This window comes from Platalea leucorodia (assembly GCF_965183815.1).
Source record: "Platalea leucorodia genome assembly, chromosome: 2".
Taxonomy (NCBI): Eukaryota; Metazoa; Chordata; class Aves; order Pelecaniformes; family Threskiornithidae; genus Platalea; species Platalea leucorodia.
In genome coordinates, this window is record NC_138824.1 from 7,333,200 (window position 1) to 7,349,914 (window position 16,715).

Genomic DNA, 16,715 nt, shown 5'->3' on the forward strand with positions numbered 1-16,715 from the left:
TTCTATTAATGAAAAAAAGGTTTTACCTATTCAAGCTGTGTAGGGCGATATTTAGGCAGAAAATGCTTTATGTATGAATTTCAATTTTCATTCTGATTTTAACAATTAGCATTGAATTCTGTGTTAATTATCTAAAAAAAACCATTCAGAGATTATGGTAGATATATGAGATCCACGATAATAGGAACATGTTGCCATAGACACAACTGTTCAATGTGACACTAGGACACTGCTGCTTAAAGAAACCCACTGAAGTTGTATTTCACAAGGCCCTGAAATTATGCAGTTGTGAAAAATTAATTATAATTCTTTCACTGAAGTGGTGGTACTGTAATGTTGATTCTGAAATATTCAACAAGCTATTTCAGTGCAGAGGGCTGTCAAATGACAGAGAAAACTAATGTATCAAAAATACTGAGAAATGTTTAAAAGTTTTAATTATAGCAGGTGGCCAACATTTCTGAGCATTGCATAGCTTAATTTTGAGTTTTAACAGCTTCAGTTATAGCTTCAAAATATAAAAATCCATCTCATAAATTGGCATGAAATTCCACTATTTATAGAAAACATAGGGCAAGAAGCAGAGAACAATGCAAAGCCAAAGTATGAAATGACAACTTTCTGTTACAGACAGTAACACTGGGCAGTTGCAAGCTTTTCGAGATTGTTCCAGTCTTGTGCTTTTTTTGTGTGTGGATTAGCAAAAGGATACATCTGGATTTGGGCCAGAAGGCCTGGGCTATCATCTAGCCTGACTTCCTGGCCAGAACTCCCCTGAAATCAGCAGGCAGCAATCATCTGCCCATTTAGTGTGTTTTGTGGTTTGGCTTGTTTTTCAAGAGTGTTGTATACAGCAGCAGCATCCATTAATAAGCAGATTTCTGAACGAGTATTTCGAGAGATACATTCTTATCATTACAAAGGGTAAACTTATGCATGCACATAAACACACGCTCTGTCAACCATTAAATTTAATTCTCATTACCTTATTACATCACAGGTTTTGTGAAGGACCGAGAGTCATCAAAGGTGGGGAGATGAGCTACATTCCTGTGTTGGTTTGGTGGAGGATGGAAAAAAGCCCTTCCTATGGTGTATGTTTATTTTATTTATTTATTTCACTTATTTCTTTCTCTTCAGACTCAGATTAAAAAAAAATCAACAGCTATGTTGCATCTCTCCAGCTCACAAAAGACTAACCCAAATGCATTCTTTTATTTTCTAGACATGAGTCACCTCTCACAACAGATCCTCCTATCCTCCTCCCTTGTGATAAGAGAAAAATCTTTTTATAGTCCAGTTTGACTTGTCTTGCTGAGTCACTAACAAACAACTCTTAGTGGGCTTTCCTCGATTCTGATTGATAAATACAAATGTACTTCCACTCAAGAGGCACAGAATATTTCTGTCGTCTAGATCAGGACTGAACTCCCTGACTTTCTGAGGAATCACTACTAGTTTATATACTTTCTATCATTTTTGCAGTGTTTATGGGAGTAAACTCCATGTAGGAACCAAATCAGGAAACCACACTTGGATTAACAGTACCCAAGAACTGTGAACTTAATATGAAATTGTTCAGATGACAGTATTCTTTTGTTCAGAATACTATCTGATAATTGCATGATGCCCTTACACTGTATCCAATGTCCCAGTCATTGTGACTGGACAAACATTCACAAACACCTCTTAAAGCATAATTCAATATATGGATTCCACTTTGAATGTGGTGACGAGCAGGGGATAAAGATACTCTCAGACTGTATTATTCTGCTTTTGTAGAACAGCTAAAGTAGAGCTGATAATCTGCCAAAAGAATACCAGGGAGCACCAACTCTTTATAACTGAGGTTTACATACAAACTCACTATCATGGTGTGTGCATTAACATTTATTTTATACCTTAAAGAACATCGGTTAAATACTTTGAAATTAATAAGATGAGGTTTTAGTATTGGCTTTAGTAGAGGTAGATTTTCACCCAGCGTATACCATATTTTACTCTGATTTTATTTATTTTTGGGGCCAGATTCTCATATTTTATAAGACTGTAGATCTTTATGAAACTTTTGGAATTAAAAGGTTACGGGTATTATGATTGACAGTAGATTCTAGCTTTGTTTTCCTAAGAGATCTGATTTTATTTTTGGTTAATGTGTGAAATGGGGCATGCTATAACTTCTTTGGATCAAGGGGAGTGCTATTTCTAAAACTATTTAAATAATTAGGGAACTGAAAATTTTCGTCTCGGATAAATACGGCTCTAGTCAATTGATATTCCACTGTCAGCATGCATGTCTCATTCAGTCTTGTCCCCCATGCAAAAGAGATATTGACCCTGTGTACTACACTGAGAATAATTTTGCATATAGATGCAATAACAAAATGTTTATAGACAGCCCCATAGCCAGAAAGATTGCCAGAGATTTTTAGCTTTTATAAACGGTTACACAGAAAGCAGTGCTAAAGTCAGTTAGCTTGTGAAATATCATCAGATTATAGCAGTAATTTGCATTTTATAAGATATTTCAACTGAAGACATTCTCTGAATTTATCTGATCTTCACTGCATGTGACTCAAGGGAATACTGAAGTGAGAAGAGGACATCCATGGAAGAAATGTGCAAGGCAGTGTATTTTAAAAAGAAACCTCTAACTACTTGGAAATAATAGAACTGGTTAAATAATATCAGTGAAAAAATGTTCTTTAATTGCTGGGAAATACTAGAATTGCTTAGATACTATAAGTCTAAAAAGTTTCTCTTCAGATGTAATTTGTTGAAAATATTTTGCGGGTTGAGATAAAATTTTCAGTGATAAAAAGTTGAAGTGAATCATTTTGACTTTCTAGACTAATTTTGATAATATTGAAATCCTCTATTTTGGTGCTGTCATTTACATTTGCTTTATAATATTAAACTAGTATTACAAGTTAATATTCTATATTTTATTTTTCATATAGTCAGCATTTTTCTTTGCGGAAACAAAACATCCCAGTGGATTAAATTGAAAAAACTCTCAAGGACATATTCAAATTTTGGCTTTGTGTGCCAAATTCTCCACATCTCAAGTCATTGAAAAGAGTGTCCAGAAAGAAATAATCATGCTTTGTCCGCAACATTTGAGGTATTTCCTTGAACCTAGAACAGCAAAACGGTGATAATAGTGGTTCAGTCAGTACCTGCTGGGCATCACTATACAGTGTAAACTTAAAAAATTTCTCTTTTCTTCATGATCCCATTAGTTGAAGATCCTAAAGAGGTGAGGTCTAACTGCTGAGACAGGCCTTCTCAACAGTTTGCAGAAACAGTGGATGAAATTCTCAAAAGCAATAATGAATTCAAAACTGTGTTATCTGATTAGCTGAGCATGATTTAGAGGATGTAGTTTTTTTCACTTGCTGCTAGGGAATACTTTTGTTTTAGGAATCCTGTTTGAAAGAAGATATAATTCACTCTATTTTGGCAATTTAGAAATAATTTTTCAATTGATGTGTAGGAGGCATAGAGAGATGTAGCACAAAGGGGAAGGGAACAAGCACGATCAGTGCTCTTCTCATTATGGTAATATGTATATGGAAATCAACCTCTTAATGGTTCCAAAAAGTTAATTGCTATATACATATTTACACATATGTATATATGTATGCATATATGTATGTGTATACATTTCCCCATTTTTAGTGATGTCTAAGTTTTAAAACACATTCTGAGCACCTAGTGGAAATGAGAAAATTGCATCACATCTGTTGTAAGACCTCGGCACCAGTAGAGTGATACCAGTTTGTAAGTGACAGAAGGTCATGAAAGATGAAACCTTTTTCTCAAGTCACTTGTGTTCCTGGATGCCTCACTTCAACAGGGCAATACAATTAACAGCCATTGATGAGGTTGCAGGGTAACATACAGGAAGGATAAGTGACAGACATATGTGAAAGGTCTGCTTCTGAGAAAGACATACACCCTGAGAATTTTCTGTAATTAATTTGTATTTAAAAAATAGGAAACAACTCTAGAGGTACTAGTGGAAAGGCAATCATAGAATCATAGAACGGTTTGTGCTGGAAAAGACCTTTAAAGATCATCTAGTCCAACGCCCTTGCCTTGGACAGGGACATCTTCCACTAGATGAGGTTGCTCAAAGCTCTGTCCAACCTGACTTGCAACATGTCCAATGATGGGGCATCCACAACTTCTCTGGGCAACCTGTTTCAGTGTCTCACCACCCTCATCATAAAAAAATATCTTCCTTATGTCCAATCTAAACCTACCCTCTTTTGGTTTAAAACTGTTACCCTTGTCCTGTTCCTACAGGTCTTGGTTCTTATAAGCCCCCTTTAAGTACTGAAAGGCTGCAATAAGGTCTCCCTGGAGCCTTCTCTTCTCCAGGCTGAACAACCCCAGCTCCCTCAGCCTTTCCTCATAGCAGAGGTGCTCCATCCCTCTGATCATTTTTGTGGCCTCCTCTGGCCCCGCTCCAACAGGTCCATGTCCTTCCTGTGCTGAGGACTCCAGAGCTGGATGCAGTACTCCAGGTGGGGTCTCACCAGAGCAGAGGGGTAGAATCACCTCCCTCTACCTGCTGGCCACGCTTCTTTTGATGCAGCCCAGGATAGAGTCGGGTCTCTGGGCTGCAAGTGTACATTGCTGGGTCATGTCCAATTTTTTTCCACCAGTATTCCCAAGTCCTTCTCTGCAGGGAGAGAAGGACCCATTCATCCCCTAGTCTGTATTGATGCTGGTGATTGCCCCAACCCAGATGCAGGATCTTGCACTTGGCTTTGTTGAACTTCATGAGATTCACATTGGCCCACTCCTCAAGCCTGTCAAGGTCCCCCTGTATGCCATCCCTTCTCTCTAGCATATCAGCTGCACCACTCAACTTGGTGTCATCTGGAAACGGGGAACAGTGCTGGTCCCAGTATGGGCCCCTGAGGGACACCACCTGACACTGATGTCCATTTGGACATTGAGCCATTCACTGCAACTCTTTGTATGCAGCCATCCGGCCAATTCCTTATCCATCAAATAGCCCATCTGTCAAATCTGTATCTCTCCAATTTAGAGACAAAGATGCTGTCTGGGACTGTGTCAAAGGCCTTACAGAAGTCAAGGTAGATGACATCAGTTTCTCTTCCCTTATCCAGCAATGCAGTCACTCCACTTCATCGTAGAAGGCTAGCAGATTATTTAGGGATGATTTGCCCATTGTGAAGCCATGTTGGCTGTCTCTAATCATATGCCATCCATATGCCTTGACATAGCTTCCAGGAGGATCTGCTCCATGATCTTACCACGCACAGAGGAAAGGCTACTGGTTGGTAGTTCCCAGGGTCCTTATTTTTATGCTTTTTAAAAATGGGTGTGATATTTCCCTTTCTCCAGTCACTGGGTACTTTGCCTGACTGCCATGACTTTTCAAATATGATGGAGAGCGGCTGATCAACTACATCTGCCAGTTCCCTCAGGACCATGGGATGCATCTCATCAATTCCCATGGGCTTATATATGTACAGCTGAAAATAATACAGCTGAAATACAGCTGAAAATATTTTGACTTGATGGCTAAAAGAGGAGCTGAAGTAAGGAATGAAATCATTGGTAAAACTCTACAGGAAAAGTCTCAATCAGTCATAGGAGTTTTTTGCTGACTTTGTTGTTCTTCCTAGGATAAGTTTTTAAAGTCTTAGTCTGGGGATTATTTTTATGATTTGGATAGTGCTAGAGGAAAAAGTATCTAGGTTGGCCAGGTGTCTTCAAATGTTGGGAGTCATGGGTCCCAGAGGAGATATAGATACAGCATGCATCACCAACTTTCACATAGATTGCTGACAAGGATTTTTGTAGCATTAAGTGTATAAAAAATATACTGATTTTGAATATTCTTTTCTTTTTTAATGAAAGAAAATAGATTATTAGTTTTATTACATTATTAGAATAATTAGATTACTTATTTATTCTTTACTGGGCCAAATAATTTCCTTTTGACCCATAAGGCTCCTAGAAATACCTAGACTCTTGATTTGGAATCATTAAAACATAGAAAATATACTAATTCCCTTGTAAATGGTTTCACTCGTTAATTATCCTTTGTTTTCACATGCTATGCAGGTTTGAAATAACTTTTCAAGAACAGGCTAAATTTAAACATATTTTTAAAACAAGGTATTTATCTCATGGATCAGATTTCTAGCTGAAGTTTGTTAACGTATTAAGCTAATAACTGTTATCAATTGAATGAAGAGGAATAGTTACAGCATGGTTAATGAATATCCATCATTGTACTCTCTGTTGTAAAACCTAACACTTTACTTGTTTAATGAAAATATTTGCTACATCAAAAAAGAAAAAGCCTAAACTTGTGTTTTCATGAAAACATAGGTTATGTCCACTGTTACACAATTTTCTATCATATTTGTCAATCTAACAATAGGTTCCCTTTAAATAGTTTCCTTGACTAAAATCACAGTACAAAAAAGTAAAATCCTAGATGGTTTGGCACATAAAGGTCTTTATCAAATACAATACAAAATCAAGTTTTTCTTACACAAATTTACAATAAGAGCTTTAATTTTAATTTTTTTTTTTTCATACAAAAAGACTACAGTAATTTACTGGATGGAAATTGCTAGAGGTTTATTTTTAAGTACTGTAATAAATGCAGTTGAACTTTGGAAGTTCATTCCTTCTTCATTCATGCTGTTACCATGGAAATGTGGATTTTATGCTTAAATGAATTAGCTTAGTTCATAAATTATAGTTCATAAATTATAAAAGTGAAATGTTAATTCATAATTGGGGAGTGATAGCAAATCATGAAAAGATAGACATCATTTTCCCCAAGTTTCATTTTCCCCAAGTTCTTCAAACAATCACGGTAAATTATTTTTTTGAGCTGGAAACAAGCATAGGCTTCTAATGGTCTAAGCTTTTTCCCTTGTCTTGAGCTCTACATCTCTCTGGGCTGAATCACAGGCAGTGTATATCAGAAAGGCCCAACCGCCATATATATTAGCTTCTATAGGGAACAACAGTGAAGATAGATACTCCCTCTCTTACTTTGTTCTTGGTATTCTGTCTCACAAACATGCACTTTGCATACAAGCATATCCCTGTATACGTGTGAATGTATGTGTACATATAAACATAGCAGAATAAATGGGATTCTGTCTGTCTACACACACTGCTATCAAAGTGACAATCTTACCCTACAAAGGTGAAAGTATAAAAAGCACCATGCAGAGGTGGCAAGCTTCAGTGTACATTTGCTCTTCTAGCACTTCAAAACTATGGAGTTTAGTCTTTCCCGCTAATTTATCCATCACTATGACCTCCCAGAAGTGGAAAATTAAAAAAAAAAAACCACTCCAAAAGAGCAGTTTTGCTAAATTAATCTCATTTGGATAAAAGATGTTATCTTCCTGTTGATCATCTTGATTTTCACAGAAACATTCCCATAATAAGAACAAAGGACCATCTAAAGCAAAGATTGTATTCCCTTCATGTGAGATTTTAAAGGACATGTTAGACAAACATTTGCCGAGAACAGTCTATGTATGGTTAATCTTCCCTCAGCAAGAAAGACAGAGTAGATAATCTGCTAGGATTCCAGGTTGGCATGGCCTTTAACTTGACTGTGGATGGAAATAACTTTTCAAAGGTGTTATCATGAGAATGCAGGTCAAGAAGAAAGGCAGCTGGCCTCTCATAGTCACAAAATGAAATGCACATTGTGGAGACATGCTAGTGATCAATTTGAGTGAAATTCAGGAAATGCAACTGGGGATCTTCAGGGCTGAAAAAGTCTTCACAGCCTGGGTCTCTCAATGCAGGCTGTAACAGAGTCACGTCTTCTCAATCAGTTGCATAGGATGAGGTATAAAATAAACTTCATCCACAGGTTACATGTACAGCAGAGGAAAAATGAGGCTTTGAGTAACTCAAGATACTTTGTGAAGCTTAATCCAATTCCGTCTTTCTAGGCGTCTGTTCCTTGTTTTGCAGTATTCTGTTTTAGGGTCATTGGGAGCAATGAGGAAGCCTTTCCTGAGAAATTTGCAGTCATAGAGAAGACTCACAGGATCAGGCCATTGTTCACTTATTTTTTATTTATTATGTGGCCATATAGTTTCTTTAAATTTGCTTATTATAAATGGTTTTATGGCTGTTTCAAAATATTAATGACTTAGTTCATAAAATATGTATACATTTAATATTGAGAAGGAATGATTTCTAAGTAAATTACATGTTTTTCTCATATATCTGATTAAAACCTTCCTCAATGCAACCACAGAGGACAGAAAGCAGAGAGCTGGGTCATTAGGAAGAAAAGTATTAAATGCTCAAAAATCAGACAATTATATTAAGATGACTGTGCAGGAAAAAAAAATAGAAAGTTTTCAGGAAAAACTCTTGCTTAAGTTAAATCAGCCCAGGGGAAGGTCTTTGCTGTTCACTGGCCTGGAAGTGAGGAAGAATATTTGACACAGCAACTTTTGCATCAGAAAGCCAGGGTGCCAGAGAGATGTTTACAATACTGGAAATGAGAGTTTGTAAATAATCTGTTCAGCCCTTTTCTTTCTCTTTCTGGACATTGTAAGATTTGCTGAGCTCAAGCTGCTGGTTTAGGTCCTCTGTCTGTTATGTTTTACTAGACTTTGCTATAATGGAAAGCCTAAGCAAGCCTTCTTGCCAATTGTGGCTTTTGTTCCACTTTCTTCTTTCTGCGGTTGTTTCAAGATGCCCCATAGACTCAATCCGCTCTTCAGGAGTCAACATTTTCCAGCTACAGACTGTAGACCCTACAGCACCCAAGACCTGCAGTCTGCATTAATGTTTTCTCCAATATCCCACTCCCCAACACAGATATTTTGAGTCTAATGATCTTCCTGTAGCTGTGCAAAATAACATTTTCATGACAATTTAAAGTCTCAAAAATGGGGAAAGGAGTAAAATCATTCCAGTTTAAAGCTCACGTGCTGAAATCTGAGACATTTAAGCAATGTAGGACTAGAGCGCTGTATAGATTGTGTCACTGCAGTGTGCAAAGACAGGGTATGATGGAGCATGACTGTAGCCATAGTGCCATGACTGCACAAGCCAGTACCTCCAGCATCACTGCAAAAAGAGGGAGAATTACACCCCTGACTGCTGAAAGTCAGTGGCGTGGATTATCAGTGTTGGTACTAATAAGAGTTGCATGGCCAGACCCTACAGATGGCTTTGCAAACCTCCACCATTACGTCCAACTCCCTGCAGACATCCGCTCTCCCCTCTTTTGGAGGACAGGAGTGTCATTTTTCCCTCTGTCTGCTCAGAGAGCAATGCACCCTCTTCTTCAGTCCTTTCTCCCTCTATTTTCTGTTATTTCTAGATAATCTCTGCTTTCCTTGTGATCATCAGAGTGTGATCACAAAATCTACCCTATTGCAGCAAGCCTTTTAAAAGCAATTTGTAATATTTCCCCACAAATGTGGTGCTTAGGTGAAGTGGGGCACATTGCACTGTTGTAGAGCAAACACTGGAGACCGTTACTTTCTTTGCTGCATTTTTAGTCTATTGCTTTTATTGTTACTCTCCTTTAAAACATCCCCCTTTCCATGATGCCTGGGGAAGAAAAAAACAAAATCCAAACTTGAAAATAGTTAGGCTGCTGAGGATGAAAATATTGCTTGCTGGTATGGTTTCATTGTTCCCCCACAAGGTTTTCCAAGTACTGTCTGCTTTGTGCTTGTATAGTGCCATAGCACGGTGGGGGTCCTTGACCACAGCTTCAGGACACAATGGCAATAGGGCATTTCTACTACTACTACTACTACTACTACTACCTCTTATTGCTCTTCTTCTGGGCAGTGACAGTGCTGTTTGACTCTGCTGCAGTTGCCAGAGGAGCTGGTGGGGTGCATGCTGCAGAAGGGCTGTCCCTCCCTCATCCTTCAAAGCAGACTTCCCTCAGGCCCTCCTGAGATCAAGGTCTTCCAGGGCAGCACGTTCCCTCTGCTCTCTTTGAACCTCTGCAGACAACCAGGGTTTCCTTCCAAGTACTCTGTTTTGCCCTTCCAAAGACGCAGGAGGATAAAGTACCGATGAAATTTCACAGCTCAAGATAGTGGCTCTAGTGGTTTCTGTTGTCTAAGAATATTCAGGTCACAAGTTGTGTGTCTTTTTAAAAAGGGTCTGTAATGCAGCTTTTTTGGACTACTGTCTTGCTACTGGTTTTATACTCAACCTATTTTTTTCTTAATGGAGTAACTTCTTTTATCTGTGGGGTTCTTCCCTGTGGTCTCCTGTTTAAAGAGGCCCTGAGCACTTGAAATCTTCTGCTATTTTTGGCATGTCTGGTAGACTCGGGCAAGGCTTTTTCCTCACTCATTGTTATCAACTCAATGTCAAAGGCCGTAAATATCACCAATATGTGATGCTTTTGAGTAGCTGTTAGTCATAATAAAATATTGTATGTCCTTGATGAGATGCCGCCTTTAAAAATTAGACTGCTGCAATACAAAATGTTTTGGCAGAGGTGAACAAGCCCTGCAGGGATCTGCTTGTGTAGATTACCTGAAGTAGCCCCTGCTAAATACATTAGGTTGGTCTGCTATCAAAGTAACACCTTGTTGGCTGGTATAGAGGTTTCAGTTTTCCAGCAAATTCTCAAATGCCCCACAGTTATTATAGGAAGCATCTGCCACATGGATGGGAGTCTTCTCTTTTTATTCTTACATTGTTATGAGGGTCAGGGTCTGTAATTTCCTAGATAAATTTTCCTCCCAGACTCTCAGGAGTCATGGGAGGTTTTTCTGAGTGAAGACTTTGGGACTGCTTTACTAGTTTTTCTAAATGAGCCTGAAGTCTTTTGTACAGGTGATTGCTTGGGAATTACATAGTTACAACAGCCCTGCTTTCTTTTTGCAAGATTCCTATTTTCCCCATATTGGGTTTGTTTGCCTAAAACCAAAAACATTAACTTTTTAGGATCGTGAAGAAGAAAGTTGTTTCAAAGACTTTGCTGACTGAAACCTTGTGTAATTCCTTTGGCAGAAAGGAGGCTTGAATTTCATTTTCATATGCAGCTACATGCTTGCCTGAGCCTTGCCTCGCTGTTCAGGACTGTGCATCTATTCATCTTTGCTTTTTGAATTGCATTTCTCTGGTGGATCAGAATTCCCCAAGATCTGTGATATTTTTTCAATGACTAAGATGCTTAATTTTAATTGTTAATGTACTGTACTGCAAAATAAACCATGATTCCTTTCCCTTTCTATTCACTTGAAGAGTGTCAGAAAAATACATCAATTAATTCTCCCATGCTTTTGCTGAGCAACACGTTACTATGTTTTAGCTTATTTGATGGATATTGCTGCAGCCGTAGTCTGAGCTATCATAACTTTGGGATATCCCAGCTTTACGAACTGTGGTATCTAGACCCCAGTTTCATTACTAATAAAAATTGCAGAATTAGATTTAAGAATAGGGTTCATCTCTTTTGTTCTGGATGTCATTGCTTGTGCCAAAGAAGGTTGTGATTACTAATTACTTAATTTGTATGACAGATGGAGCTGGGGATCAAATTAAGTAGCTGTCTTAGGATACATTGTAGAGCAATATCTAGCTTTAAACACGACAGCCTTTTTCGTTCCTAAAAAAAGGCACAAACAATGACAGGCTAAAAATAGCTGTTCACTTGGAGTTGACGACAGTTTCTGAGAGCTTGTCTTTAGGAAGATGTTGGAAAAAACCCTGCCGTCTTTCCCCTCCCCCTTTTTTTTCTTCTTTAAATGCACGTCCTTCTGTTTAAGCTTCTTCACCTCATTGCCCACAGAAAGATACCCACTGACTTTGATAGGACTTCAGTATTTCTGCAGATTTCCAAGGGGGTTTACGTAAAGCATTATTTAAAGAAATCCTAAAAGTCACTGCAGATATTTCTATTAAGTTATGCTTATCCTACACAAATTGCTCTGTGCTGATAGAGAAGGAGGTAGTAAAGCCTTTTCCACTCTTTGCCTCCCACAGTATCTGCTGCAGTGAAAAGAAAAAAAGAGGCTCTTTTCTGGGTTTATTCCTGAAGACTGCTTCATAATTCAGTATGAATATTGGTGGTTCCCGGTGCTGTAAACAGAGAGTTGAGTCTTTGACTTTGTGTCCCTGCAGTCTAGTAAACAATCAGTTAATTTGTAGCATCCCAGTGGTTGACAGGAGTGAAAGAAGTGGTTTGATCTTATTTTTGTGCTTGTGAATTAAAGCTTTGCCTTCTGGTTTGGTTCTGAGTTCCCTCCTTCTGGAAGATATTTGAGCATTTTGAATTCAGAATATGTAGTTACAAATGTGAGGGCACAGCCTTCTCCAGGATTTTTGTGCTTTCATTTTAATTTTTCTCTGTGTTTCTAATCCCAGCAAGCAAGAAAACAGTTTGAAAATGATGTCCAGTGTCTGAGCTAGGAGCACAATGCAATTGAGGATCTTTAGAACTAGTCCGCTGCATTTTTATTAAATGAGAGTGAAGGAGTAGGTGGGACTTTTTATTTAAAAATAGATTAGCACAGGGGACTGAACTTGCATTTGAGGAAACGTTAATAAGCCAGCCAGCCATTGTCCTTAATCAGAGACTGTATTTGTAAGTAGAACATGTTGAATCTGTCATGATTGATGACGTTGTCTTTGTTAAAAGGGATGCTGCATCTTTAACAAGAGCAGACAGAAACAGTGCAGAATCTACAGTAAATTTGAGAATTGGAAGAGAAAGCTTTCTTCATTTTTTCCCTGTATAACGTTTGTCAAATATTGAAAAGAAAAACATCAAAGCCAGGGGGAAATATAAGTAACTCGCTGCTTACATTTTAATTCCTCACCTTTCCCCTCTGGGTGAGTTCCCCCTCCTTTTTCCCCCCTGAATTTAAAATGCTGGAAGGAAAAGCAACTGAGGTCCAAGTTTCAGATGCTGAATTCTCTGCTAATTGAAATTACTGGGCATATTTCTATATATAGTCAATGAAGAGATATGTAGCTTTCACTCAGTGCCTTCAAGACATGTCTTTTTGTAGTCAGAAAAACAGAGATCAATGCATTTTCAAACTGACAGAGGGAACGGATGCTCCTTAGTAGCACATGCTCGGGATCGTGTGTGTACCGTTTGTGCAGAGCAGAGACGCTGAATACTGGTCCATATGCTCCTTGTTTACTGCAATGTTTTTTGCATGTTACTGTGCACTCCGGACTAATGTGAAGGTAAGAGGAGACGAGACAACAATTTGGCAGGAATGTACATGTAAAACCAGCTGCAGAAAATGTCTACCTTGTGTTGCTGACTACTTTGGAATTGCTAGCTGAACAGGCGTATTATTACAGGTGGTTGTGGAGGCTTTGTTTTATCGTTGTCTGTGTAGCTAAAGCATAGAAGCATGTTTTAATTTTGCAGCTTAGCGACCTTCAGTTTTTAACTGCTTGCAGTTCAGGTTCTGGGCTTGTACGATTTGATAAACATGTTTTGCTACTGTCCAGGTAGGCCAGAAACAAGATGCCAAAGGCTGTCTGTGCAAGGCTACATAGCTTTATATAGGATAAAAATTCCTATACTCTAGTCCCCCATGCATCCTCCAAGTGAAGCTGCTTGCATGCTTTCTTGTTGATTACTTGTCTGAAAATCGGGGGTCTTGCTGCTGTTATCTGGGTTGGTTTTTGTGCTGATTTGTTTCTAACTTGACACAAAATGCATACAAACAAATTATAAGCAATGTCCTAAGAAATAAACAAGGGATTATTACTGCAAAATGCTAGAGAAAAATGCCAGCTGGCACTGGTCTCACAGTAACTATTAACCAGCGTTTGTCACTCATGTCAACATTTGTTTGCTCTGTTAATTAGTGTCAGAACTTCAATATAAGTTGCTGGATATATTACCTTCTCTGCAAGTAGGACAATATTAACAGACAGGATCATTGGCATTGAATTGAGCTCTAAGTCAAGCTGTGGGCCAGCTGTGGGAATCCAGTTGCATAATTTAAATGAATTACGGTCCTTAGTCAACATATTGGGGAGGTACTTCTGGCATTCTGGCTTTTTCAAGTTCAAATGAGTGTGTCTGTCTAGGAAGGAAAGCACTGGCAAATGCCGGATGATCACGGTTAGAACTGTTTTACCTGGAGAAATAATTGTAAAGGATATTTTGCTTTCAACCTGCTTTAAGCATGCTTCTGAATTAAAGTGAGTTTTCTGTATTTGCACTTGGTTTGCTAATAATGAACTTCATATTTGTTTATTAGGTCAAAATAATTTTTGCCATATGATTAAAAAAGTATTTTGTATCAAAAGCTCACATTCTAAGAGTCTGCTCCTATGTATGTGGTCAAAGTCTGTACTGCTGATTGCTGTACTGAATTGCTAAGCTTTCACATTTTATTACTTTCTAATTAACTTTTGCAATTCACTTTCTGTGCCACTTCTGAGGAGGAAGGTGAAAAATATATTTGCTTTGAATAGGTGAATAACAACCCAAAAATACAGGTTAAAACTTTTAGTGCTGTGCTGTCTTCCTAAAATACATCCATTGTCCTTTCCTTATGCTTCCCCTATAATATTTTTGGCAGGTTAGTAAATTATATCCACATTATATGCCCTGTGTTCTATGCAGTAAATTGTCAATAAAGAGATGTTTTGAGACCAACCGTTCTTTATTGCTCATTTTGTCCCCCAGCCTGCAGGACTGTGCTGAAGGTGTTCTGTTAAAGTGAGTCTGTTGTTGAGAAATGATTTCTCAGTCTCAATAAGAATAGGTACAGGGGAAATTTCAATATACCTATTTTTACTGTAATTTCCACGAGATACCTTATCAGTAAGTACCACAGCAACTGGTAGGAGTCTCATGGGTTTAACTTTTGAAATGTCTTTGTTTCCATTCATAAACACAGACAAAAGTGAAAGTTTTGTACTAGCCCAAGTCTGACGATTGTTTGGATAAGACAGTTTTAATTTCTTGGAACTTCTTCAGCCGTTAAGTGTCTCTGGAATAATTGTTTTGTATACAGTATCTGTTATTTACATGAGAGTGTTCTAAGGATGTTCGGTTGTTCTAATTTAATCAAACTCACCCACTTTCAATATATACATTGATCATCTGCTTTCCAAGCTATACATTGGGGTGCAATAACATACAAAAGCTGCATAAACTTTGCAAATCCCCCCAGGAATGGCCCAAGTATGGCAGTGTCACTTGCATCTTCAGTAATTCCTATTTTCTTTTTCTGACATTGCAAATTACTTAATAATTAGGAGTTTATTGAAAGGTGCTCCCAGTGCCTGGTCATTCTAAAATGTATTACATAGTGTTTCTGTAGAACTCTGTTGCTTTTAACTTGGTTGGCACTAACATAAGCCACAGCTTTATGGGTGGCCAAAATAAATGAAATACATTATAAAACATCTGTTTCGAGTTTTGTATTTTCCCCCTTTTAAAGGGGTGGAAAAATCTTAGTGGTTCTCAAATATTTTAGTCCTTAAGTCATAAGATAGAATTAAGCTATAAGTACAGGCTGTAACAGGAAATAGATTTGCTTGCCCTGGAAAGTGAAAAAGAAAAGCAATTGGGTCTGTTTCTGATGGCAGCTGCAGTTTATGGCTTTAAAGAAAGCAGATTTTGGAAGTTCAAGGTAGGACTCTCGCTTCTTGATTGCCAGTCTATCTGAAACTGCCCATGTGAACTTAGTTGGCATATGCAGCCTTATAAAAAGAAAAAGAGGTCTATCCCATGCATTCTTAATCAAAGCCTATTTTTACAGCTGACTAAAGAATAGTATTGACCATGAACACATACCTGCCTATGTGAATAACTATTTCTTCCTGCCTGAGCAGAAACAAAGTCAGTCATTAAAAAAGGAAGAAAGATGTCTGAGAAGTTATGAGCAAAATGTCTTTTTCCATCAGAGTTTCTCCGGACCTACTTTTTTAAAATGAAATTCAGCTTGAATTAGAAAAAGAAAATATAACTATTGCTTACTATTGCCTGTTTACTAGACACAACTTTATTAAAATTCTACATTTTTGACTGATCTCTTTCTTGCTCTCTCATGTATGCACAATTTTGTACCTCAGTGGAAGATATTATAAATGAGCACAGAAGTCAGGGAATTAAAATCTAAAAGCAGTGCCTCCAAGATCAGAAGTGCTCTTGTGGAAATGTGCAGTGTGCCTGAAAAAGTGAACTCCTACTGTATGCAGTAATTAAATATGTTGTATTTTCAGCATGAGGAAGTCTCAGGAGCTCAGGCTAACTATGGCAGGGGGCTGCCCAGTGTCAAATGTTTATATTTTTAATTGTGCCCACTGTGTATTGAAAATACTTTCTGTATTTATATGCAAGAGATTTTTAGAGGTTGCCATTAAAACCTTTCTGTTCTTGGCTTAGGCAAGTATTTTAAATTCCCTCTATATTAGCAGTATTTCTTGTAAAACTATGGGAAACATTGCTAAATATTTAGGTTCCATAGTCTGAGCTAAGCTTGAAAAACTTTTATGGACTGGGGTCTTACTTTTCTTAAAAGTTTGTAGGAGTTTTGCCTTCCCCTTCCCTTGATGAACTCTATGTGTAGTTCTGACAGATTTTACTGTGAATCTGGGCTGCTATTTCTGGCTGACAGTTTGAGGGTCTTACTGGAGGCACAGCTGGTGCTTCTGGGAATTTGGGTAGCAGAGCTGATGTCTTTCATTTGTACTTTAGCATGGGACTT

General features: G+C 38.0%; 1 protein-coding gene across 4 annotated transcripts in view; it reads left to right on the forward strand.

Moving 5' to 3' along the window:
• DLG2 (discs large MAGUK scaffold protein 2) overlaps window positions 1-16,715 on the forward strand; it is a gene marked incomplete at both ends in the record, with an annotated part of 1,048,402 nt that overhangs the window by 262,154 nt on the left and 769,533 nt on the right. For 3 of the 4 annotated variants that reach the window (XM_082337996.1, XM_082337997.1, XM_082337998.1), the window contains one exon: window positions 13,180-13,221. The exons of the other annotated variant lie outside the window; for it this stretch is intronic. In XM_082337996.1, coding sequence (XP_082194122.1) covers window positions 13,180-13,221 — 42 coding nt within the window. Of the gene's footprint in view, window positions 1-13,179; window positions 13,222-16,715 lie in introns of those variants that run through there. 4 annotated transcript variants of the gene reach the window in all.